Source organism: Cavia porcellus, unplaced genomic scaffold (assembly GCF_034190915.1).
Source record: "Cavia porcellus strain 051 isolate PalLab524CR breed Dunkin Hartley unplaced genomic scaffold, mCavPor4.1 scaffold_12, whole genome shotgun sequence".
NCBI lineage: Eukaryota > Metazoa > Chordata > Mammalia > Rodentia > Caviidae > Cavia > Cavia porcellus.
In genome coordinates this window covers 21,399,079-21,424,956 of record NW_026947495.1, presented here as the reverse complement: position 1 = coordinate 21,424,956, position 25,878 = coordinate 21,399,079, and the positions used below count along the sequence as shown (strand labels likewise).

Below are 25,878 nucleotides of genomic sequence, written 5' to 3'. Positions count from 1 at the left end.
AACAGAATTGAGTTCAACCCAGGAAGAGGCACAGGAGTGTTGAAGGCTGGACAAATCAAGTCCAGTCTCACAGGCAGAAATCAACCTGAGCTTCAGTGAAACTGAAGATGCAGGCTGGCTGGCATCACCTATTACCCTGCTGTAGATCAAAGGTGGCTTGATGGAATTTATGAACACAGATCTTGGCTCTGTCTGTCCACTCTGTTTCCCAGCAACACGTAGGGACACATCCTTAGTGGACATTTTTTTTCATTTCTTCTATCTCTGTTTCTCTGTTTCTCTGTCTCCCTGTCTCCGTCTCTCTCTCTCATTCTCTCTCTCTCTCTCTCTCTCTCTCTCTCTCTCTCTCTCTCTCTCTCTCTTTGTCTCTCACCAGAAAATTGAATTTAGGATCTTGCATTTTGCTGGCCAGTTGCTTATGCCATTGAGCCATATCCTTGCCCCCCCCCCTTTTTTTAATGTTCTTGTTTTCCTATGAGTGTAAACATTGTTCATAGTTTCCTTGATAGTGTTGTTTCTATTTCTTCCTTCTCTTTTCCTCTATCTTCTTAACCAGTTTACCAAAGTGCCACATAATCTCCCTTTATCTTCTGGCCTCACTTCTAATCATTTCCTCTTCTATTTCTCTATTGTTTCCTTTAATCTTTTCTAAGTTTTCTCTGCTGAGAAAAATTGCCATCATGAGGCCATATTTACTGTATAAAGATTTCATATTTATTTAAATTTTTTTTATATAGCCACAAATACAGTTCATATGGTTAAAAGTGGTAAACTATTCCACAGTTTGTTATTCTCTAGACTGTGTTCGATGGTATTGCTGATTTTATACGACCATAGTCAAGGTGACACAACTGTTCTAATCAATTGTTCTTCATATGCCAAGACTAAGGTTGTTTAGGGATCATTAAAAAAATATTATGACCACTGTCAAAGAACCAGGGTCTAGGCCAGATAGGCAGCAGCTTCTCATTTCCAGTAACTTGAAGATGCAGGGTCTTCCAGCAGACTCAGCCCAAAAGCCAGCTACATCTGAATGACATCTCTAAGATGTCGTCGTTTCCTAAGGGTTCTAAATACTAGCAATAAGCTACCTGCCATAAGCAACTTATAAGCATCAATTCAAGAATTAAAATAACACAAAAGCAAACAGATAGAGATAGAGATAAAGAGAGAGAAAAACTTAAGCAATATACAACCTAAGATTTCCAGCTCACCAAAAGAAACTCACCTATTTGATGTATCTCACAAAACAATCTTTCATAATTGATATAGAAATTAAATATATACTTCTATAACAAAGAAAACCTGGGGAAATTCATGACATAAAACCAGCTCTAGTAAGTCCTCTGAAAAACATTATACAAAGAGATAATGAGGACTACAGCTATGTTGAACCCCTCAACAATATTGAATGAATCCACCAGAGAAGGCAAGTAAATTAAACAGATGGAGGAATCAGGAGCCAACAGTAGGAAAATAATGTCACAAGACAAAGTCAATTGGTATCAGTTATTACCATCAATGTAAATACTTTAATTTACCAATCAAAAGAAACAGACTGGTAGAATGGGTCAAGAACCAAGTACCAGCAATATGCTACATGCAAGAAACACATTTAATTCAAGAAGAAATTCATAGACTGAAAATCAAAGGATGGAGAATAATACTGTAAGCAACAGGAACCCAGGGGGAAAAATAGGACTAGCTATTCTATTTCCAGACAAAATGAGTTTTAAGCCAAGATTGATTAAGAGAGACAAATAGGTTCACTATATCTTCTTAAAGCAATCCAAAAGGAAGACATGACAATCATATAGGCACCAAATACAGGTACACCTAGGTATGTAATACAAATATTACTGGATATGAAAAATTAAACAGACCCTAATACAGTTGTAATGGGGGATCACAATACCCCCCTGACACAGGTAGACAGATTAACTAGACAAAAATTTAACAAAGAATTATTAGAATGAAACAAAATTTGTGAATAAATGGAATTAGTAGGTGTCTATGGAATATTCCACTGACAGTAGAATTCACATTCTTCTCAGCTGCACATGAGACATTCTCCAAAAGCCTATAAAACATGCTTAAATAAGTACAAAGAACTGAAATTACCTCATGCATATTATCAGACAATAGTGCAATAAAATTGGAAAATGATGGCAAAAGAAACCAAAAAGCTACATAAACATATGGAAATTAGATAACATCCTCCTGAACAACTAATGGATCACAGATGAAATTTTAAAAATTAGATATTTTCTACAGTTAAGCAATAGAGCCAATGCAACATACTAGAACTTATGGAATCCGATTAAAGCAGTTTTAAAAGGTAGACTTACAGCAGTAAATTCCGATTTCAGAAAGACAGAGCAAGTTTAAATAACCTAACATTGAACCATGAGTTTCTAGAAAAACAAGACCAAGTCAAACTTGAAACTCACGCAAGAGAAGAAATTATAAAGCTCACAGTAGAATTTAATATAATTGAGACTAATAATACAACACAAAAAATGAATTTCTTTGGTTCTGTGAAAGATAAGATTGAAAAATGCTTAGCCACCCTCATCAAAAGAAAAAAAAAAGACACGATTCATTCAGTTAGGAATGAAAAGGATAAAATCACAACAGATTTTTCAGAAATCCAAAGCATCTTATACACCTATGTTTATTATATATATTCTAATAAGATAGAAAACCCAGAAGAAATGGACACATTTCATATATATATATATATATATATATATATATATATATATATATATTACCAAAGCTGAATCAAGAAGATATAAAGATTCTAAATAAATATTTGTGAGCGAAATTGAAGATGTAATAAAAAACATAGCAACAAAGAAAATTCATGACCCTGGTGAATTTACTGCTGAATTCTACAAGAAATTTAGGGAAGACTTAATGCCCCTACTTCTCCAAAAATTTAATGAAGTCAGAAGAGAAGTGATACTCCTAAATTCAGTCCTGGAAATAAGCAGTATCCTGATACCGAAACCAGAAAAAGACCCAAACAAAAGGGAACCCCAGGTCATTTTCCCTAGTGAATATAAAGGCAACAATCCTAAATAATATCTTGGCAAACAGAATGCAACAAATTATCAAGAAGGTTGTGTACCATGACCAAATAGGACTCATCCCAAGGATGCAGGAATAGTTCATCATACATAAATCAATAAATGTAATACTTTGTATTAGCAAAGCCAAATACAAAAACCATATAATCACCTTAATAGATGAGGAAAAAATCATTTGACAAAGCCCAACACTCATTCATAATAAAAGGAAAATTAGAGTAGATGGTATTTATCACTATCTTATAAAAGCCATCAATTACAAACCAATAGACAACATGATATTAACTGAACAAAAGACAAGGATGTCCACTTTCAGCATGACATTCTTTCATAAGAAATGTTGACCAAAAATCAGGGAAACTAAAGCTAGTGAATTTCACGGGTAATTTTAAGAGACAGTAGGCACTATAATTAGCAATCAATCATATATCAGAAAGATGCTTCATATGCAGAAAAAGATAGTATTCTGAAAGAGCATTCCCTTTGCTTTAGGATTCTTAGAGTCCATTTGATTTTTATGAGGTGCCCCAGACTGGAAGCATAGCATTAAAACCTTACCCACAAAGGTCCATGTGTCTATCTTCATGCATCACCAAAGTTTTAACAGTGTTGGCAGTGGTGGAACGTCAAAGTCCAGCATCTCTTCTGAAACTGAAGGCAAACTCTTTGCTGTAAATTCATGAAAAACTCAAAAAGGAAATAAAATACTGACAATATATAGTCACACAGGGTAGACACCCCTATTTTAAAAGGGAGAAATAGCAGGATGGAAAGGAATGGAACCAAAGGATAAAGGAAACCCCAACCAAAAAATATTAAATCCTGCCTCCAGCAACTGGGACATTTTATGGTGAGATGTGAGTCCAAAGGGCAGATTTGTCCCACCTTAATGCACTGACTGTTAAAGCCCGCACAGCCTCTCCCTTGAGTTGGTTTGCTCATGCTGATGCATTCTTCACATATTCTACGTGCCTAATTTCTCCATCACCTGGAGCTTCCACTGCACTTTTGGCTTTATACACTGCCATCTCACAGCTTTATGCACTGCCCTCTTAGGAACATGCTACATGGCCTCCCAGGCCTTCTTCAGAAATCAGGGTGGAAGCCTTCCTGATCCTATAAACTAATATTCTGTGTATCAGTCAAATCTGTACTACAGACATGATGCCAAGATTTGCTGCCAATTCAAGCAGTTGCTGGATCTCCTGGGTTTATGGCTACAGAGGTTTCAGGCTGCTCAAATAAAACTGAATCTCAGGGAACCTGTTACCTACATGGCCTTTCTAGACCTGGGTACCCTTTGGCTTACTTCTCAAAGCAAACCATTTTACTTTTTCATCCTTCAGCCTGTGAAGGGTGAAGTCTTGTTGATTCCTGAGATGCCTTCATGGCATCCTTCCTACTTTTCTAATGCAAAGACCAGCCACCTACCATGTGCTAAAAATTTTAACACTGAGTTCTTTCCTCTTGACTGAACTATCCTGTGCCAGATGAAGCATGGTAATACAAAAATGCTAAGAAATATTTTACTTTTTCCAGTCACACTGTAAGTGTGGATTTATTTTTATCTTGAAAGAGCATTCATTTAGTTGCTACAGATTCTTGACCCATTACTAGAGTTTATGCAAAGCTATTTCTGTCAGTTGTTAGCAATTTACTTCTCTGACTTCTTGTATTTTTTATTCTAATTATTTTAAAAATAGTTCTATGTGTGGTTGTGAGTCATAAACATGGTCAGAATTACAGATAATTAGTCTCAGTCCAAACTGTTCATTATGACATTAAATGTGAAACTAACACTTATACTATATTAATGAAAGCTCTAGGATTTGTATTGTTTCCAATTTAATGTTAATAGTCTAGGAGTGTGTCACTAAAAGTCATAAGTATTGGAGAGTGATAAATGCCAGGTTGCAATTCATCTAATCATTCATTCTTTCATAAATTTAATAATGGACAACAAAATCAAAATCATATTAATCAAAGAATAATTGAAAGTGAATAACACTAAATGGCACTCTGTATGTCTTGCCAGCATATAGATGTTGCTGGTGCTATGGCATAGGGTTCATACTTTGCATATCACTGTGTTAGCACCTTTTAGGCAAGTCAACAGCAATAACTTGTAATAATAAACATACTTTAGAAAAAATGTAATTTGTGATTATAAAGATATGCACCTTACTTAGCAGAGAGTCCTCTGAACTGAAGTAGGTTAAAAGCTGGAAATTGTAAATGGTAATAAGTATAACTAACACAGTATTATCATTAACTGCAAATTAAATAAAAGAACTGATTTTTATTATATTTTAGTGATATTCTATTTTTTCAGTACTGAGAATTTAACTCAGAGCACAAGGAAGTACTTTCTCACATTTTATAATTTTAATTTTGAGACAGAATCTCACCAAGCTGCCCAAATTGGGGTCAGATTTGCAGACCTACCCCAGCCTGTTAATATGCTGAGATTAAAAGCTGTGTAACCTGACTGTCTTTGTGAGTATTCTTATTTGGTATTTATTACAGAACTATGACTGTATTTCCCAATACTGGATCATATTTCATAATAAGTATTATTTAAACTAATGAACTGATTTGAATAGAAACTTCTGTATATTTTCACTTATTTCTTTAAGTTTTAAATTTTTCTTTTCATGGTATTTTTTTCATTCGTCTGGTGAAGATGCTATGGATTTAATAAAAACCTATATTTTCTTTAAGTATGTTATAAAATGATTTAAATGATACAGGAATTATTTGTTTCTGGTTTCCAAACTTGTAGCAATGTAGCTTTTAAGAGTTTCTTCAAAATTACTTAAATTTCTCTCATGTAATTGATATATTACAATTTTAAATTGTGTCAATTAATTTTGCTAGGAGGAAAAATATACACTCTATAGCATTTTGCAACCATCCAAGTAGGTACTTTTGCACATAATTTCTACATTTAAAAACTCCACTGATAGCTTTCACAATCTCAACTCTCCAGCACTCTTCTTTTAGGAAATATTAATTGTACAAAATGCCTTTTTTTTAGTATAAAGAAAGTAATGTTCTTCCTCATTATGATAGCAAATATTTATTATTTTTTGTTCTATTCTTATTTAAACTTTTCCTATATTGGCAGTTAGCAAATCCCTCATTAGCCATAACAGACATTAAAGAAGGGTCATATATTTGTTTAGATTTCCAGCTGCAGCTTGTGATGGTTAAACTTCACTGTAACTTGAGCAGTATGAGAGCCACACTACCAATAAGTAAAGAATAATTCTGGGTGTGTTGGTGTGGTTGATGGGTAGGTTATGGGGTATGACCTTGAATCTTCTTTCTGGGCCTTGGACCTTTCCTCTGGTCTTCCCTTGCTCTTTGCTTCCCAGATGCCTAGAATTGCATAGCTTTCCTCCATTATATTTGTCATTAAGTCAGATGATGATGGAATGAAACCTCTGAAATCATGTGTCAAAACAAATATTTTTTCTCTTAAATTGCGTCTGTTAGGCATTTTGGCTCCGCAATGGAAATCTGGACAATGCAGTTTGTCTTAAGATGTTTCAATAATTTTCTTGAATAACAAATGGGATTATTTCAAAGACTATTGTCCAACTGTCAAACTCCTATTGCAAAGTTTTTCAAGCCAGAGTTGGGTAAACATTTCCCAAGTATTATATAAAGGTTTTTTGAATGAGTTGTAGTTTATACCTACTGTCTTTTCAAGTCATAACTCTAAACTGATATGATTTTTTTAATATTAATAAGCGGCATAGAATTTTAAAATTTAATTTAACATACTTTAAAATAGTATGACTGCCTAATAAAACTATCTTTGGATACTTTCTGATGCATTCATAGTTGAAACTATTTATAGTTAAGAATGTGAACACCATGTTGAAAATAATTTAAAAAAATAATTTAAGGCCTGAGAATATAGCTCAATGACAGAGCACTTGCATAGCATGAAACTTTGCATTTGTTCCTAGTATCACATGAACATATGTAAAAAATAATTCAATTTTTTTTAATCAGTACCGGAGATCGAACTCACGACCACTTGTAAGGCAGGTGCTTATGCCACTGAACTAAATCCCCAGCCCCATAATAATTCAAATTTTCGAGCTATTCAAAGGAAATGAACTGAATGAATATATTGCCACACTTTGTAAAAAGAATTTTGAAGAGATTAGTGAATATGTTTCAGAAACATTGATAACTTGAATCTTAGGTGTACCAGCAGGATATTGAAACAGTAAAATTATTGAAGAAATGAAAAAAACAAAGAACAATTAAATTTGTGGGTATAATTATTGTGCTTGTGTTGAAAGACAAATAGTAGAACCAAAATATAAGTATTGACATATAAGCCTAAGTATCCGTGAAAACCTTTTCAAGAAGTAATAAATATAAAGAACTTTTGCAATGTATTTTTAGACAAGTGGCTGAAGAAGATCCATTTTTTATTAAAGCACACCCATATCTAATCTAGAAACAACATTGACATTCCAATGATTTTTTCCTTGACTTTCTCTAAAAGTCAGCATTTGTGATTTTTTCAATATAGATGGATCAGATTTCTTCTAGAATAGATATGGCAGGTGAATACACTGATGTTTTCCAAAGAAAAGTTCAGTGGAAAACTATTAAACTTTTCACAGCTTTTACAATACCATTATTCTTCTAAGAAAAAACACATTTGATGATTAAACTTTTCCCCTTATTTTGCAGACGTAAATGATATATAAAATGTACATTTCAGTTTTTGCTTTGTTATGAGTTTCAACTTACAAAAACTAGCGAATTCATTGATACTTAGATGAACTATCTGGGAAGTAGTCAGATTTTCTTGTAAATTCAACTTCCCTGAGAGCTGATACAAGATGAATAGCTAGGCTGCTGTCTTGATTACTTTTCTCTCATTGCTGATATGGAATGTCCAATAAAAATGAAGGAAGGAGAGGTTTATGTAGCTCACAGTTTGTGGAGGTTTCACTCCATAATCAGCTGTCTCTAAAGCAGGATGACATGACAGTGGGGCAACACTTCAAAGTGGCAGAAGATGGCAAAAGCAAAAGAGCAAAAAAGAGGAGAGCAAGTCTCTTTTTCTTCCCTTTTGATGTAAGCAGGGTATGCTCTTCAGGTGGATGTAGCACTCAAATCCTCTGGGATGTAGCACCATCTCTGGGTCCTCCCCTTACACAAACTGAAGTTGTTTACAAAGTAAAGATCCTTTTCCCCTGCTGAATGGCATAGTTAAATGTCTGACCTTCTCAAATTGGCACAGTGAGCAATATCCTAGAGCAGTAATGGCTTGTCCTGTACATCCCAGAATGTAGAACTAGTGAGTTACTGGTTAAGCTTCTAGACTTCTCAGGTTGACAGTGTATCAATGATAAAGCTGAAAGTGCAGCTGAGTCTCACAGTAACATTAATGAATTTGCACAGGCTAATGCTGAGTGCTGTCTTCAGTTGAATACAAATATTTATACTATATACACTCAGATACTATAACTTACTGCAGACCTGGGCTGTGAGGTATGTGCCAACTTTTTTGTCCTTCCTTAGTAAATAAAATATTATGCAGAAGTTGGTTTTATTTCCACTGACACCTCCACCCACCAGAGCACTAATTTCCAAGTGTAGTATGTCCTATGGAATATTTCATACTTGTTATTCTCCACATCTCTCTGGGAATTTTTTTTTTCATTTTGATACCAGGAATTGAACTCAGTGCCTTGTGCTTGCCTGGAAGGTGCTTATGCTACTAAGTTATATCCCCAGCTCCTTTCTGAGGTATATTATAATCCAACACTGGCTCTGTTCTGCCTATATAGCACTTAGATAACCATGATCATGCTCCTTCCATGTTGATGTCACAGGCAGCTGCACAAGGACAAGCCTGTTCTGTGTGCTGATGTCTGTGCCGTCAGTAGTGTTATGGAAACAGAGGTGCAGAGACCAGTGAGGCAGGCAAAGTTGAATCACAGATGCTGAGCACTTGATTGCAGAACAGGTACAGTCCAGCCAAGGGGGAAAACATTGTTGGCTTTGAGCAAGGCGTGAAGGCATGTTTTTATAGGGGAGTTTAGGTAGGGGAGGGGGCGTGACCAAGGTGACCTGCAAAATTTCGGTCTCTAAGTAGGGCTACTAAGGCTAGGTGATAGACAGGCAGTACTGGGTACAGAGGGTGCTGGCAGGCTTTTGTGGCATCAGATTTGTGCGGGTTGAGCTGGGTGTGGCAGTTGCTGGTTTAGCATCCCACTTCCCCAGGTGTGCATAACAGATCTCCTTCAGGAAGTTTTCTCTCCTAATTGGGTGGGGGGTCTAGTTTGGAAACCTGACAAGTAGCTTTCAGATGCTCAGTGGTAAAGAGTCACTGATAAGCAAACCCTTTCTCTTGTAGTAGAAGTTTTATAGCCAGTTGTTTTCTGTAGAAGGAAACATGAATGCCAACAGGTGTTAGAAACCAAATACCAGATAAAGAAGGCTAAAAATAAATGAACCCATAACTCTGTATTAAGTGGCCATATTTAAAATTGTGCTTATAATCTATATTTAAGTAATAGCAATATATTTCAATATGTTTTCCACTCTCCCCTTAACTAACTGGTCAGTCATTTTCTAGGTACGTATTTTAAAAAGAGAGATTGTTAAATGGTTTAATATTAGCAAAATCTGAGTTATGATTCTTACTTTAAAGAGCAAATAGCTTGCATAAGGACAGAGTTGATTCCTGCACAGGAATCTTACTTCCATTGTTTCATCATCACGACCATCAACAATGAATGACATCATTCATTTTTATTTATCATTCACACAGTTTCACTACACATGACTTAGCTAGCATGTTTCAAAATTGGCTTCAAGTGCTGAGAATAAACTAGAGAACAAGAACCATTTTATTACCATTGTGAAGCTACATTTCTAGAGTATAAAGAAGACAAATGATCACTTAAGTTGATTACAGTATATTATTGTTCATAGACAGTTATACCACACACATGAATGTGGCATATCTGAAGATTCACCTGAGTGAGTCTAGAGCACACATACGATGCATGGTGCATGCTGTGAAGAACTGAAGCTTTGTGACAGGACAGTAGGGGCACGGTATCTTACTTCAGGGATGATCAGGTAATGCTTCCAAGGACTTGAAACATTAAAGAGACACCTGAATGATGGTGCAGAGGGAGTGCTGAAAATTTGTTGAGGGAATGCTCTAGAAGCAATCGTGTAATCTTTCTTGAAATATATCAAGAAAGAGTTTATATGAGCTATTTTAATACTTTCAGCACTTAAAACTGATTATTCAAATTCTCTGTGAAAAAAAAAGGCTGAGTATGTTTTTCAGTCTCATAGCTGTTACCTACAGAGCTATGGTGCAGAGTTGTTTGGGCGTATTCTCAATTAGAGGAATAATATCCGGCTTGCAAAACTAGAAGAAACTCTCAAGACGAGAGATATTTGAAGCTGAGTGTGGCAGCATTTGCCTATAATCCTCGCACTCTGTGAGACTGAGGCAGGAGGGTTGCAATTGCAAGTCCAGCCTGATCAGCTTTGTGAGATCCTGTCTCAAAGTTAAATAAATAAATAAATAACTAGCCTGAGGATATAGCTCAGAGCAGAAGTCCTGGGTTAAATCCCTGGTATTATTGAGGGAAGCATAAAAGGAGAGAGATGAGGGACATGGAAAGAGGGAGAGAAAAGGGATTTGGGCAGGACTTTGAAGGGTTGACAAGGCTTAAAATTCTGCTGGAAACATATGGAAGGAAGTGAATGCAACAAAATTAAGTATGGAAGAAATTAAGGATCATGCTAACAATGAAGCATCTAAGACAATGTGGAAAATGATGTGGGAAACTGTAACCAGAACAGTATGGGGAAAAAACCTGTCTCAAAAGAAGATCAAGTAAGGTGGTGATCGTGGTGCTGTGATTTAGAAAAATATTTATAAAGACACAAATTTTTACTCAGTCCTTTGGCTAGAATACCAATGTTAAAGTGACAGCAAAAATGTGCTTTAGAGACATTAATGCATGGAATGTAAGATATTAGAAAGAGGAGATTTAAAATACGAAATCATTAGTAAGCGGTTATTAAGCAGTGGTACGCACTTATCTTGAAATCTGAACAATCCTAGAGAAGCTATATATTCTTATTTCCATTACTTTATAAATATAAAAATGTTTCTCAAATATGTTTTACTGTTTTAATTTTATTTATTTATTTGTGGTGAGGATCAACCCTGGGGCCTCCTACATGCTAGGCAAACATTTAGCTGCTCACTGAGTCATCTGTTTACCATTTTTAAAATACAATCTTTCTTCCAGAGCTGTGGGTGGGAAAATATAGATATTTGTGAAAACAGGATCGAATTCTGAATTCGTAAATTAATGTGAGTTTTATCAGTAGAATATTCATATTCAGTTCTATTGTGCATGAGTTCAAAAGTTCATTGGTTTATTGATGTATTAATATGTTTATTCTAGAAGTATTTTTAATTTTTAATTTTAATAATTTTTACAATAAGGGTACTAAAAGCCTCCTCTTATTCAAAGTAAATTGATTAATCTGTCTAAATACCTTATTCTCCCTTCTTAAAATCACTATATGAAAATTGGCATCTGCGTTTAATTTGTAAATCAGAGGAACTCCCTTGTGCATCTATCAAAATAATAGTAATCTACCCTGATTATTATGTAGATATTATCAGATTTTAAATAGAAGATACTTCCTCTCAAATAGATGGTCAGATAGCTAAATTATGATTATTACACAGATTAAAACCTGCAAAACACAGGAGTCATTCACTAAATGTTTGTCTTCAGTTACAGTGATAGTGAAAGGTAAGTACATTTTAGCTACTCACTGAGTCATCAGTTTACCATTTTTAAAATATAATCTTTCTTCCATAGTTGTGGGTGGGAAAATATAGAAACAATCAGTAAATTTTAATTTATAATTCTTGGTTCTTTTAATGGAATGAAAGGTCAGTTATAATTGCTAAATTGCTGTTTTTTTAAAATCTTCTACTGTCAAGCAATAATGTTTGTTTAGATCCTTTAGAGTTAAACACAGTGCTTTTCCCAGGACCTACTGGGTGCTCATTTCTGTCCCTGCTGTCCCTCCTTCAGCATCTCCTATGAGTCTTTCACAGCTTTCAGACCCATCAGACCCAACTGTCACAGCACATACCTCCTAATGAAGGATCATGCTTAGAAACCTAGGAAAACTTTGCCTACAGGGTAAGAGCTGATGATCGTAAGATAGCCATTGCTTGTTTTGAGGTTACTACTCTAAAACTAATGATTTGAGAAGCCACTATCTTGATTTAATTTGAAAAGAAAGGTTGTAAAATAAGTATTGTTTGAAAACAGGTACGGAGTGAGTCAATTTAGGAAAAAGAATAGAATAGACCTTGGATATACTGGGTTCATCAGAATGAAAGACAAATACAGAGTGGCAGGTCACAGAGGGGAACAACAGATTATTACACTTGGTTTCTTCTTGTTTTATTTAGGGGCTCACTCTTTAAGTTTAGTGTGCTTGTGGAGAATTCTTAAAATCACTATATGAAAATTGGCATCTGGGTTTAATTTATAAATCAGAGGAACTCATGTACATTTTTTCGTCAATGATTCTGTCCTAATTATCTTTGTTTAATTCAAATCTGCTTATGGAATCCGTGAGTCATTTGTGTATACTTACGGAGCTAGATACTGTCATACTTTGTTTTATTTTTTCCCCAATCATTTAGCTGTTTCTCATTAAAGAATATTATACTGAGAAAGTTTGAAAATTGTTTGGGGGATGGATAGGAAATAGGGAATGAGGAGCTTAATGTTTTATAAACTGTATTGTAAAGCAAACCTAACATTTATTTAAAAACAATTTAGTCTGGGTGAATTAAATGAATGTATTTCTAATCATCAAAATAAACACAGATCATATAAAAATGAATGCTTTTGCTAGATGTATTGTGAGAGATATTCCCATGTATTATTACCCATCTATCTTATCTCCCTGCCAATATCATACGTGTTCCTAAGCAAGAGAATACCATTAACCATTTATATAGAACATTGATTTAATTTAATTACTTCATTTTCTTATTTTTTATGAATGGAAGGGGAGTTATTTAAAAAGTACCTGCTGTGCTGACAAATGTGCTTTGTTCTTTTTCTGTGGGGAATTCATAATGATTTTCTCATTTTCAGTCTTTTCCACTAACAGAAACCTAGTTGATGGTTCTTTAAGAATATTTCCATTTTAGCAAAGATGCACTCTGTTTCTGTAATTGTTTTGTGGACTGTTTTAGCTGTCCTCGTGGTGTTTCTAAGTCAGTGCATATGAGCACTGTCTTCACTTTAGACAGTGAGCATAAAGCTCTGCTGGTTTATCTTGCAGAGAGATTCAATTCCCTCTATCAAAAGGTATTCATTTTTAATATATGCATCTTTGAATAATTAAATAGGTTACTGAAGAGGAAATGGATTCTAATCTGCTTTCAAACTGTGATTGTGTCAGGCACTAAATCATTACTTTATGAATATATTTCTCATAGAGCGTGTATAATTATGAAACTTTCTTTTTTTGTCTCGGTAGGAACTGGGAAGTAACAGCCCTCCACAGAGAAACTGGAAGGGAATCGCTATTGCGCTGCTGGTGATTATAGTTGTATGCTCACTCATCACCATGTCAGTCATCCTCTTAACCCCAGGTAATCTGTCTTTTTTCCTCTTTTATGATGGTATCAAGGATGATAATTTCACATTCAAAAGCTTTAAGAGGTTACCAATATGTGGTGTTCTAAGGCACAGTAGCAATGCTTGGATTTTTTTTTTTTTTTTAAGCATAATCAAACATTTTGCAATGGCATAGTGATTTTGTAGCTGAACTATACAGACTCTGGCGGGAGCTTCAAATGTAAATTATGTAAATTGTGAATGCCAAGGAGGTCTGTAGTCTCTATGGCTGCTTAGAGATTTGTTATGTTTGTCAGTATGATAAATGAATGAAATGATTGACTTTTATTGTAAGTTTGATGAAGGAGAGTTTCCCTGTATGAATGAAAACTCAATGTATGTACATGAAACCTGAGGTTTCAGGAAAGAGTAGCATCTCAAAGATAATGATCAGAGTCTCTGATTGTGGACATCTCTTTTTTCTTATTTTCTTTTGTCTCTGAAATTCTTTACATTCTGAGTTTTGTCCTTGATTAAAGAACCTCTTTAAAATATCTTTACTACCATCTTTGGATGGTGTTATTCAGATTAAGAATTACCATTAATTTATGGAAATTATCAGTTGACTTAATTCTGTCATGGAAACAAGATTAATGCTCAGGAATTTTACTTCTCTTTAGTGTGTGCTAACAAGGAAAGCAGAGATACAGAACTTGCTTTTTAATTTCTTTAATAGTAATCTAGAAAAAATAAGTCTGTCATACTGTCTTTTTCAAAGATTGAATATCGATTTATAGCTTGACATTAAAAAAAAATAGCTATTTCTGGGTTAAGATCGAGCTGGTCCAAACCGCAACCAGTATTACAAAGTTTTATCCTACTGTTGAATGTCTTGTATTGACACCTCTGTTCCTGTCCCAACTTTCTTACTATGTAAATCCATTAAATTTGCTTTATGATGTACAAATGCCATTAATAGTAACTCGTTTTCAGGGTCATTTAATCAAGTAATTACAGTGAATAACAGTACAAATGACTGTTACCAATTGTCTTAGAGTGATACTTTGTGAAATAGTCCATTTTGTAAAAACTCTTGACTCTGAAGGGTCTAAACAACTAACAGTTTGTAGTTTTGTTTAAAATGCAAAGATTGAGAAAGAGTTAAGGAAACCAGGAGACAGGAAAAAGGAGAAAACCTAATTGAAGAAATAAGAAATGAGAAAAATTTCCTGGTAAGAGCTGGCAAATGCAGTATTCTCCTCAGGAACCTTCACTGCCTAGTTTGTACATCTGTGCTACAGTGTAATTGAGTGATGTGACTCTTCTAAATTGTTGCAGGATGCCAACAATCTTTGCTAAAGGAAGATGAGCTCGTGCTCAGATGGTATTTCACTTAAACAGGAATTTTAGCATAATTATGAAAAACAAATGTCTCCGTTTTTCTGTTTTGTGTTGGTGGCTATTAACCAGATGGAAGGTATCAGTGACATAATGTCTACATATTTTTCTTGAACTTCTTTCTTCAAACAAATCTAGTATCCTTATTCCAATGATTGACTTTTTGAAATTCCTTCTGACTTAATTACTGATTCTTTGAAGGCTCCTTGAGCGTTTGGCATAACAAATGCCCTATAGAGTCTACCACTCATTAAGTTAAACTCATTAATCAGACACATTTTGGTTTGAGTTCTAGTTCTACAATTTTCTAGGTATTGTGTACTTGGCAAATTATTTACCCTGCATTTTGCATTTTTGTCTTAATTATTAATATTGAGACCAGTCTAGACAACTAAGTGACTTAGTCAAACTGTTTCAAAAAAAAAATACAAAGAGCTATGGATATAGCTCAGTAGAAAAAAAAAATCTTGTTTTTTCAGTCTCCAGTACTGTGTGAGAGAGAGAGAGAGAGAGAGAGAGACAGAGACAGAGACAGAGACAGAGACAGAGAGACAGACACACAGAGAGAGAAACAGAGAGACTTTATAGTATATTTATGGGTATTTAATGAGAAAGTGTAGTCCTGGTGTCAGTTCAAGGCCTATCACTGTTGCTATTGTTCTTATTTTTGCAGTTATTCAGTACTTACCAACAACCAGAAGCCATGCAAAATACTGTGCTACATGAAGAGCATTTGTCAGAAATATATACACTTTCGAGCACAGATATCCATATTTTAACTTTAAAATTATAATAGAATAATAACTACTAAATATGGAGTTGTTCTAATAGAGATTTGATTGTCCATTCATTAATTCATTTGAGAACTGTGGAGATCTTATCTTACAGGTAGGATGTTATTTGCCCTGAAGTTCTGCAGTTTTATTCTTTTTTCCCTGTTCTTCTTCACCAATTATACAAATGTGTAAATCTACAAAACTCATACATCCCCAATGAAAGACTCAGTTTTTTTTTTTTTTTTTTTTTGTCTTTTTCATTTTTATCGGTACCAGGGATTGAACTCATGACTGCCTGCTTGCAAGGCAGGCGCTTATGCCGCTGAGCTAAATCCCCAGCCTCGAAAGACTCAGTTTTATGATATTAATCACACAAATAGATGAGCCAGTTATTATTTAGATTTACAATTTGCCAAGTGGATTTCATATATATATATGATTAGCTTTCACCAATATTTTTGGTAAGTGATAAAAATAAAATCATCATGGTACAGTGAAAAAATATTGTTAAGTGGAGCAAACATCTATATTCTCCAACATGTCTTTGTAAAGTCAGTATCACCAGAGACCTAGATGTTTGTTAGGAATTTGCTTGGGCTGACACCTAGAATGATAGTAATCTTACTGTGTGACTTTTGTAGTGGGCCCCCAGCAATCATATCTGAGTGATGCATAAGGCCAAAATACCAACAGTTAACAGTTCAAGACTCAAGACAAAAGTCTAGAGAAAATCTTAGAAACTAGTCTTGTTTCCTTCATTGTACAGGGAAAAAAAAATAAAATCCACAAGTTTACTTAACTTTTGATTCTCAGAACCAAATGCACATCAAGACCACAAGTTTCCACTAGATTTGGCACATGTGAATGATTGAGCATGCAACTCTAGTGACTCATTTGCACAGATCTTAACCCCTCTAAGCCTCAGAGGCTTAGAGGTCCTCTGTGGTCCCCTGGCTGCGCCAGAATCCTGCCACTAGGAAGAAAACCAGCTAACAGAATATGGGGTGCCTTCCACCTAATCTGTGTGCATAGATGTCCCCTCAAGGTCCAACTTTCTAGGCAAAGTTGTTCAGGCAGGGAAAGGTTTTCAACCAGGAATGAAAATACACTTCATGAAGGAAACGCTTGCATGTGAAATTATTCAACAGATACTGAATCTTTAGCAGCAAGGGCTGACTACATTGTTTTCCAACAAGGATGTAGGTAAAAACTCACATGTGGCTTTCATAGTTGCATAGCCTTTATCAAATCGCATACTTTCTTTGACATAAAATATGTGAGTCAGTTGTCTTTTTTGTCAATGTGTCCCACATTGTAGTGGTAGTGTGTGACTTCTGAGAACTGCTCACATACTTACCAAGATTCAAAAGAGAAAAAGGGAGGGAGAGGAGACCCATAACTCCCTTTAAATTCACACCTCCGGTCACCTTACACTAGGCCCTACCTGTTAAAATTTCTATCACTTTCCAATTCCTTAAAGCTGAGGCTCAAGCCCCAATACCATGGCCTTTGGAGGTTATTGTAGATCCAATTACTAGCATTAATTGTTTCATTAAATAAAAGCATGCCTGGCTTGGTAGTCTATGAAGTGATCTTCAGAAGGTTATCACTGCTTTAATGCTTACTGGTAACAACACTGGCTTGTTTATTAGCAAACAGCAACAAATTTAAATCCAGTATAGTTTTACTAAGGCTTTACTGCCTCAAAGATATAATACCTTATTCTTGAATGATGAGAGCATGCAAAGATTGTCTAGCATGAGAAGTGATTTAAAAGTTTTTTTGCTCAAAATAGCATCACTGTATCTAGGGTAGGCCTGAGAGAAACAAGCCTAAAACCAGAGAAACATATGTTCTTAGTAATTTTGGTTTGATTATAAATTTTATTACAAAAATAGTTTTGCACAAGTGCCTTTATTTCTAGAAATGTCATAAGCTTCCTTCCCTGTTGTTTATACTAAATCTCGATTATTTTTGAAGAATGAGTTCAGCCAAAATATTTTCTTTTAATAAGTAAGAGTTTCTGAAAGAAATGAATTATTCACTTTCTTTTTAATTGAAAGGAAGACTTACTTAGGTATGGTGATAAAACATACATATTTTAGATTAAAGTTTGTTTAAAGAAGAAGGGTACAAATTTCATTTTTGGGATATAATAACTATAAGATCAGTAATTACATTCAGTTCAGTCAGGTGGCTCATGTCTTTAATTCAGGTCATCTGGGAGGCAAAGTCAGAAAGACTGTAATTTTGAGACCAGTCTAGACAACTAAGTGACTTAGTCAAACTCCGTTTCAAAATAAAAAAATATCACGCGCTGCAGATATAGCTCATTGACAAAAATCTGTGTTCAATGTCTAGTACTGTGAATGTGTGTGTGTGTTTGTGAGGCATATTCAAATTTAAAGTTGCAGTAACAAGTTTAATGTGGTTATGTATTTTATGTAGAATCTTATACTTACATTTAATCATAGAATGAGAATGTCCAAACTCTGCGAAGTGTTTTATACAGCTTACAGCTACCACTTTGATCTGTTTGGAGAAAGAAAGAACGTATTTTATGAATTAGAATATGGTAGGTAAAGGAGTATACATCAAGACCTTCACTCTGTCATGTTAAAATAATGCCCTCTAGATTGTTGTATGCCCCAGGTCTTTATTCATGATTTTCTGTGCCCTTGGACTTTGTATTTAGTGCTAAGGCAGTCATCATGCTGATTTACTCCCCTACCTGACCAAAATCAAAAGTACTGACATTTGTCTTCATCACTAGCTTTAAATTTTGCCCACTTTGAAACTTTTCATTGTTGCAGTACACTCTGTATATGAGCATCTGAAGTTAATCCTCATAGTCTTACTGGAGTATAACAGAAGCCAAATATTCATGTATGCACCGTCAAAACTCTGCTTGATCTCAGATAAGAATTAGGAAACACCTGGTAACATGATTCATACTGGCTTTATTTTCATTTGTAGAAATATTTTTGATTTTAACAATTTTAAACTAGGTTCAAATACCAACTTGGGAGACAATTTGTGCAGATGGAGACTTCTACAGTGATTAAAGGTTAACTAAATTTCTAATGTCAAATAAAATTAGATCCATAAAGCTATGCTAAATTAGTTCAAGTCAAGACATAGAGCTAAGAAGTGGGTGGAACCAGAGAAACATACTTCTATTCAGAAAAGTCAATAAACTAAAAACTAGAAGTCAATGTACAGAGAATTATAACTTTCTTTAAAGAAATGTCAAATTTTATATCCCACTCACTAGAACAATTTTTATAGGTAATAGTATGTAAGGCCAGAAAAGATTTGCCTGAGTGAGGCAATTAACTCATGAGAAAATAATTATTAACTCATGAAAACAGAATATCCACCAGACTAGGGCTAGTGTTTTAGCGTTGATTTCTACCCATAAGTATAATATAGAACTAAATAATTCATTATTATTGTTGGAAATACTCCACTAAAAACAATTACTGGGTTTTTTTTTTTTTTTTTTTTTTTTTTTTTTTTGGTGGTACCGGGGATTGAATTCAAAAGTTAAGGGCAGGTGCTTATACCACTGAGCTAAATCCCTAGACCTCTCACTAAAAATAAAAAAAAATGATTTTATTATTTGAAACAACAAAGGGAGAAAGAGGAAGAGGAGAGAAAGAGAGAAAGAGACAGAGGAGAGAGAGAAAGAGAGAGAGAGAGAAGATTCATTTTCCAGAAAGCATTTGATAAAATTAAGAATTTTGTTGAACTAGTAACAGCTAATATATTATACAAAAATTCAAAGTGATTATTTGTGGTTACTATTGTGCTCTATCAAAATAAGATCTCATTATAGTTAGTTAAATATCATGTTATATTATGTCATGAACAATGTCTTGGCAACTATAATTTAAAAGGTGTCATTTAAGCACCTGAACTAAGTCTTAAAATGTCAGAGCAACAATTAAACTATCCTATTATGCTTTTAAAAGGGGGGAAATAATGTTTTAGATTTTAAGATTTGCATTACCCATTATAAACATGAACATCAATCAAGATGCAAATTGTTTATCTTGTTGAGTTAAAAAACATTATATTGATGGGCATAATCAAACATGTTTCTGCCTGTTTTTCCAAGAACTGCACAGATGAACTCATTTGAATGTAGCATTACCTGGGTGCCATCAGCCTGCCAAAAAGAAAATAATGACAGATTCTAACAGTTTCTCCCCAGTTCATAGGAATTGTTAGTTTTTACATAGATTTATCTACGGTAAAAATAATAATAATAATAATAATAATTTTCTTTGACATTAATAGTGTAAAGGTAATCATTTTTTTTTGCTTTTGGTCTATAGTTGCATTTGTAATTCTAAATTATAGTTGATTACTTTGCTTTAATATTCTTATATTGCCTAAACAGAAAAATATTTCGTTTATTTTCTAATGAGTTTACAAGAACCAGAACAGAATGTATTCTAATAACATAACTTTCAATTATTTATTAATTCTTTCGATGTGCAAGATGTTTTACTAAATTCTTTACATGTACCATATATCCTCAAACCAAAATATTGAATATACATTTTATCCAAATTTTATAGTTTTCAATTCACACTTACAAATTGTACTTAATCGCCTAATATCATACAATGAGAAGTAGAGCAAATGGAGAATGTTCCAGGCTCTTTGATTCTAGCATGGGTTTTAACCTTTGTCACACAGGTTAACATATATTCTTCCACCTAAAGGAAGAGGGGGTCTAAAACAATTTCACGCAACATACACACACAAATACGTAAACTCTGCTTTATTCTCCTTAGTTTTTAACAAGTGAAGTAATCCTGTATAAGACTAAAAGGAAATATATAGTGGCTAAGTGGGTCACTTGAAGATGGAGTAAGTTACAGAAGTGAGAAATTTAAAAACACGAATCTAAATTATACAAATGTTATTTCATTAGTTATATTTTTCTGGAACCTCAAATGTCCACACAATATAATTGATAAACATGTCACTGCACAACTTTAACTGTTTTCCCCTCTTTTGTTTCCCACTTCCTAATAAAATGATTGACCTTAGAAATTTGGTAATTTGGCTTCTCCAAAAGGGGGCTCAAATGGCCTGGTACCAGAAGCCAGATTTCTATGAGATAGAATTACATTCACAGCTTACACCTCATCAAATGAAAAACTTTTAATATGTATTTCCTCCTTGTATTTATGGAAGGGACTGTTTTAGTATTCAATTATTTTTCTGGATGCATTTATTTAAAAAACACTTGTTTTGATTTGAGGTATGCTTGATAGTAGTTTATTATCAGACTATAATAAATAAATATCGATACTTTCCAAAATTTGCTATGAAAAATGAAAGTATAACTGGGTAATTTCAGTGTTTATTTATTTTTGTGGCATATTTGTACATACTTCTTTTTCCTAAATTGTTCAATTGAGTTTAAAATTTTGTTGAGTAAATTCTCTAGAGAAATGGGAATCAGTGAAACTAACCTTGGAGGTCATCCTTAGTCACATCATAGACTGTGCTTTAATGGGTCACAGTCTATCTGTTGCAAGGAGTGTAGAAGACTTCTGGTTCATTACTTACAACTTACTCTTTCTCAGGGATTTAACAAGTCACTGTGTACCAAGAAAGGCTAAGGCATTCAGCACTTCAGGTGGGTTGGTACTCAGCATTCAAGAGTTCTGTGTACTTACACTAACTTGCTCATTTCTCACCACCACATTCATTTCCTTTCCTCTTGACTCAAATACCTGGTGCTGATAAGTTTTTAAAACTTTTGACAGAAAGTTGAACATCATCATATCATGTGTTTTCAAGTGATATTCAGTGATCGTTTGTAAAATCACAGTATTTTCAACCACTCAGTCTAGCTAGATTCAAAACTTCCTTTGTTTTGAAAGGAAACCCTCAGCCCACTCAGTACTTAATTCCTGCTTGACTCTTCCCTCAGCTCCCGTCCTTCAGGGATCTGCCCTGGGTCTGTAAAGAGTTACCTGTTCTGAATATTGCAGATACATGGAATCAAACAATACACGATTTTTTTGTGCCTATCTTCTAATATTCTACATACTACTTTAGAGGATCATCCATGTAATTACATTTATCTGTGTTTCATTAATTGCTGAGTAAAAATCCATTGCATGTATGTTTCACAAATTGTATATCCATTCTTTCAGTAATGAAAATCTGAGTAGTTTTTACCTTTTAGATATTTGGGTAGTGCTCCTGTGAACATGAGTATTTGTTTGATATCACTGCATTTTCTAAAGGCATATACCAGAAAAGGAACGGCTGAGTAATTCTCTGCTTAGCTTTCTGAAGAACTGGGCATATTGTTCATTGTATTTGGATTATATTGTATACTCAGTAGCAAGATACACTTATTTCAGTATCTCCACATACTCACAAACACTATTTTCCATTGATTTTATTATAGATATTCAAGGGTATTAAATAATATTTTATTTGGGTTGGATTTTGATTTCCTCAGTGATCAGTAATGCTGAGCATTTGTTCATTTGTTTATTGTCCATTTATATACTCCACATCTGCAGGTGAAGAAGTCTGCTCAGCTTTGTTGCCCACTTTTAGTGGAGTTATTTTGTTGTCTTTGAGTCTTTGGAATTCATCTGAATTCTGAATATTAGTCTCATGTTAACTATATGGTTTTCAAATATTTTCTTATATAAGACAAGTTGTGTTTTCAGTTTCTTGATTTCCTTCAGGGCACAAAATCTCTTATTATATCTGTTTTTGTGTTCATGGTTTTGTCTCATATTTAAGAATATAATGCTAACTCCAAGGTCATGAAGATTTATTTACCTCTACATTTTAGAAAAGAGGGTTACAGAGCTCACCTTCTGTCCTTCATTTTGAATAAACTGTTGTAGACAATATGAAGTAAGATATCCAGCTTTTTTATTCACATGGACAGTTCGTTTTTACCTACCACTATTTATTGCGGAGACTGTTCTTTACTTGTTGAATGATTTTGTCACTATGTTGATTGCCTTTAGTTATAGATAATATGAATTATTGTTTGAATGTCAATCAGTTTGTCTATATGTATATACCCTCAAAATAATAAATTTGTAATCATTTTATTTTTGAAAGTGAGGCTTGAAGTTGCCGCAACTATTTTTCTTCATCAATATCACTTTGCTATGCAGGGGCCTTTGAATTTCCAGATGAATTCGAGAATTGGCTTTGTTTTTACTTTGTATAATGGTGTCATCTTAAAGATATAATTTTTGCAATCCAAAAGTACAAAATATCTTTATATTTGTTATTGTATTCTAGCAATGTTTTACAGTTTTGAATGTAATTTTTTATCTTGATTAAATCCATTTTTGATACATTTTTATTTAGGAAACTATAATAAATAGAATGACTATCTTGATCATTTTATTTTTCTGACTCACTATTGTTAGAAAAAAAGTAACTGATTTTACATGTTAATCATGCATTCTTCACCTTCGCTGAATCCACTAACTCACCTTGGTAGGCCACTGAGGGTTTATTTTGTAGTGTTGCTTTTGTAATAAGCATATGTCAGTACAGACAGTATTACTTCTTAATATCCAAGATGACTGATTTTTTGCCTAATTACTCTAGGTCAAATGTTGGGTAGTAATGGTGAAAGTGACCTTCCTTGTATCTAATCATGGAGTAGTAGCCTTACCTTAGGTTTTTCATCACTGAGTAATATTATATGTAGTTTCTACATAAATGTCTTTTATAGTTTTGGGAAAATTTCCTTCTATTCTTAATTTTTAAAATATTTTCATAAACAAAATGTGCTAAAGTTTATTTAATTCAGTTTATCAAATGAGGATTTGTATCCAATAAAATGAGGATTTATTTTCTGTTTTTAAATTAAAAAATGTAAATGAGTATGTGTTAAAAGGTTCTTGGGAAAGGCAGAAAATGGTACAATGCATTTAGTAAAGATTCAATTATTTATAATCCAAAGATGGAAATAATGAATGGATGTGAGCCTTAGCATAGAGTGCATAGAGGATTTATTTTCTACCTTTTGTTATCACATTTTATAGTACATTGATTTTTCTTTTGTTGAGCCACTTTTATATTCCTGGATTCCATTTTGTTATGGTGAATAATTATTTTAATATTCTGAAGTAATTGATTTGTCAATATTTATGAAAGCACTTTTGTATCTACATTTACAAGGAATATTTAACAACCTCTTTGTTTCTGGCTTTGAATTCAAAAAAATTCTAACCTCATGGAGTATTAATAAGTAATCCCTCTTTGAGTAATTTCTGGGTGAGTTTGAGAAAAATTGATTTTAATTCTTTTTTATAATTAATTAAGAGAAATCATCTGATCCCAAACTATTCTTTATGTAAAAGTTTCTGATTATGATGAATTTTTGTCATTATTATTATAGATCTGTCCAGATTATCTCTCCTTTAGTTAGATTTTGGTTCATGTATTTCAAGAAATTTGCCTTTTTTTATATGTCATTTAATTTAGTGGCAAATAATGTCCAAGAATATTCTTTCACAATCAATGTTTCTGTAAATTTATAGTCATATCTTGAGATTGTTTTTCTTATTTTAATCTCTTTTTCTCCTTAGATTAAAAGATTGTTAATGATTGCTAATTTTGAGGGTCTTTCTCCAAATTATTATTTTCTTAATACTTTACGTTTTCTATTTCATTTATTATCACTCTAATCTTTACTGAATTTTTTTCTTCTTTTAACTTTCAGTTAATTCCTCTCTTATTTTCTGTTTCCAAAGAGAAAAACTTATATTTTACAGTTGATAACTTTCTCATGTATGCTGGAGATATGATAGTAATGAATTTCTCTAAACTGAATTTCTCTAAATGCTTTTAGTGAATCTCGTAATTTTTGATATTTTCATTTCATTTCATTTGAAAATTTTTATGGTTTCCTTTTAAATTGTGTACTCCATTACTTATTAAAAGTGCGGTATGTAATTTCTCTATGTAGGTGAATTTTCTAGTTTTCTTTCTGTTATTGATTTATAATTTCACCTGTTCACATACAGAAGAGTTATTCATATCATTTCAGTGTTTTAAAATTATTGAGATTAGTTTTATAACTAATATATGGTTTATCTTGGAGATCTTTTACAGTTGCCTGCAAATTGTGTGTGTGTTCCGTTGTGCTATTAAGTGTTTTATATTCGTTAATCTGTTAAGCCTATATGGTTGACAGTGTTGTATTTTATTGTTCTTACTGTTCTTATTGATCTGTCGAAATGTTCTACCCACTCTTAGAAGTAAATTATAAAACTTTCTAATGACTTTGGTAAGTTTGGTGTGGGCTGCTTTCTGCTTGGTAATGGAAATCTGTGAAGGGACGAACACTGTCTTTCCACGGTATAAGAAATATGAGGTAAAAAAGCAGAAAATTTATTCCTTCTGAACACTAAGAGCAGAAGTCACTGCAACAATATCAAACATAATAAAATTATTATTACAAGAGGTAAAATGTACTATACATGTAAAATTCCTGAAAACATCAAACTTACAACAGTCACTGATGCACTCTATGCTAAGGCTCACATCCATTCATTATTTCCATCTTTGGATTATAAATAATTGAATCTTTACTAAATGCATTGTACCATTTTCTGCCTTTTCCAACAACCTTTTAACACATACTCATTTACATTTTTTATTTTAAAAACAGAAAAGAATAAAAATAATGATACAGAATTACAAAACAAAGTCAGTGATTAACAGTGGTTGATACATTGCGTAATGTTATCTTCAAAGAAACAGGCATAAAAATGATCAAACAATGAAAGCACAACTTCTTATGATGAACTAACAGATATTAATAGTATAATTCTTTAGCTTGTATATGTATAATATATACATGTATAATTATTAGTATAGTTATCTAGCATATATATACATATGTATGTATATACA

At 33.4% G+C, this 25,878-nt stretch overlaps 1 protein-coding gene across 3 annotated transcripts in view; it reads left to right on the top strand.

Annotated features, from left to right (window-relative positions):
• Dpp10 (dipeptidyl peptidase like 10) overlaps nt 1-25,878 on the top strand; it is a 1,298,333-nt gene that overhangs the window by 773,339 nt on the left and 499,116 nt on the right. For all 3 annotated transcript variants that reach the window (XM_063258966.1, XM_063258965.1, XM_063258967.1), the window contains exon 2: nt 13,689-13,803. In XM_063258966.1, coding sequence (XP_063115036.1) covers nt 13,689-13,803 — 115 coding nt within the window. The remainder of the gene's footprint in view (nt 1-13,688; nt 13,804-25,878) is intronic.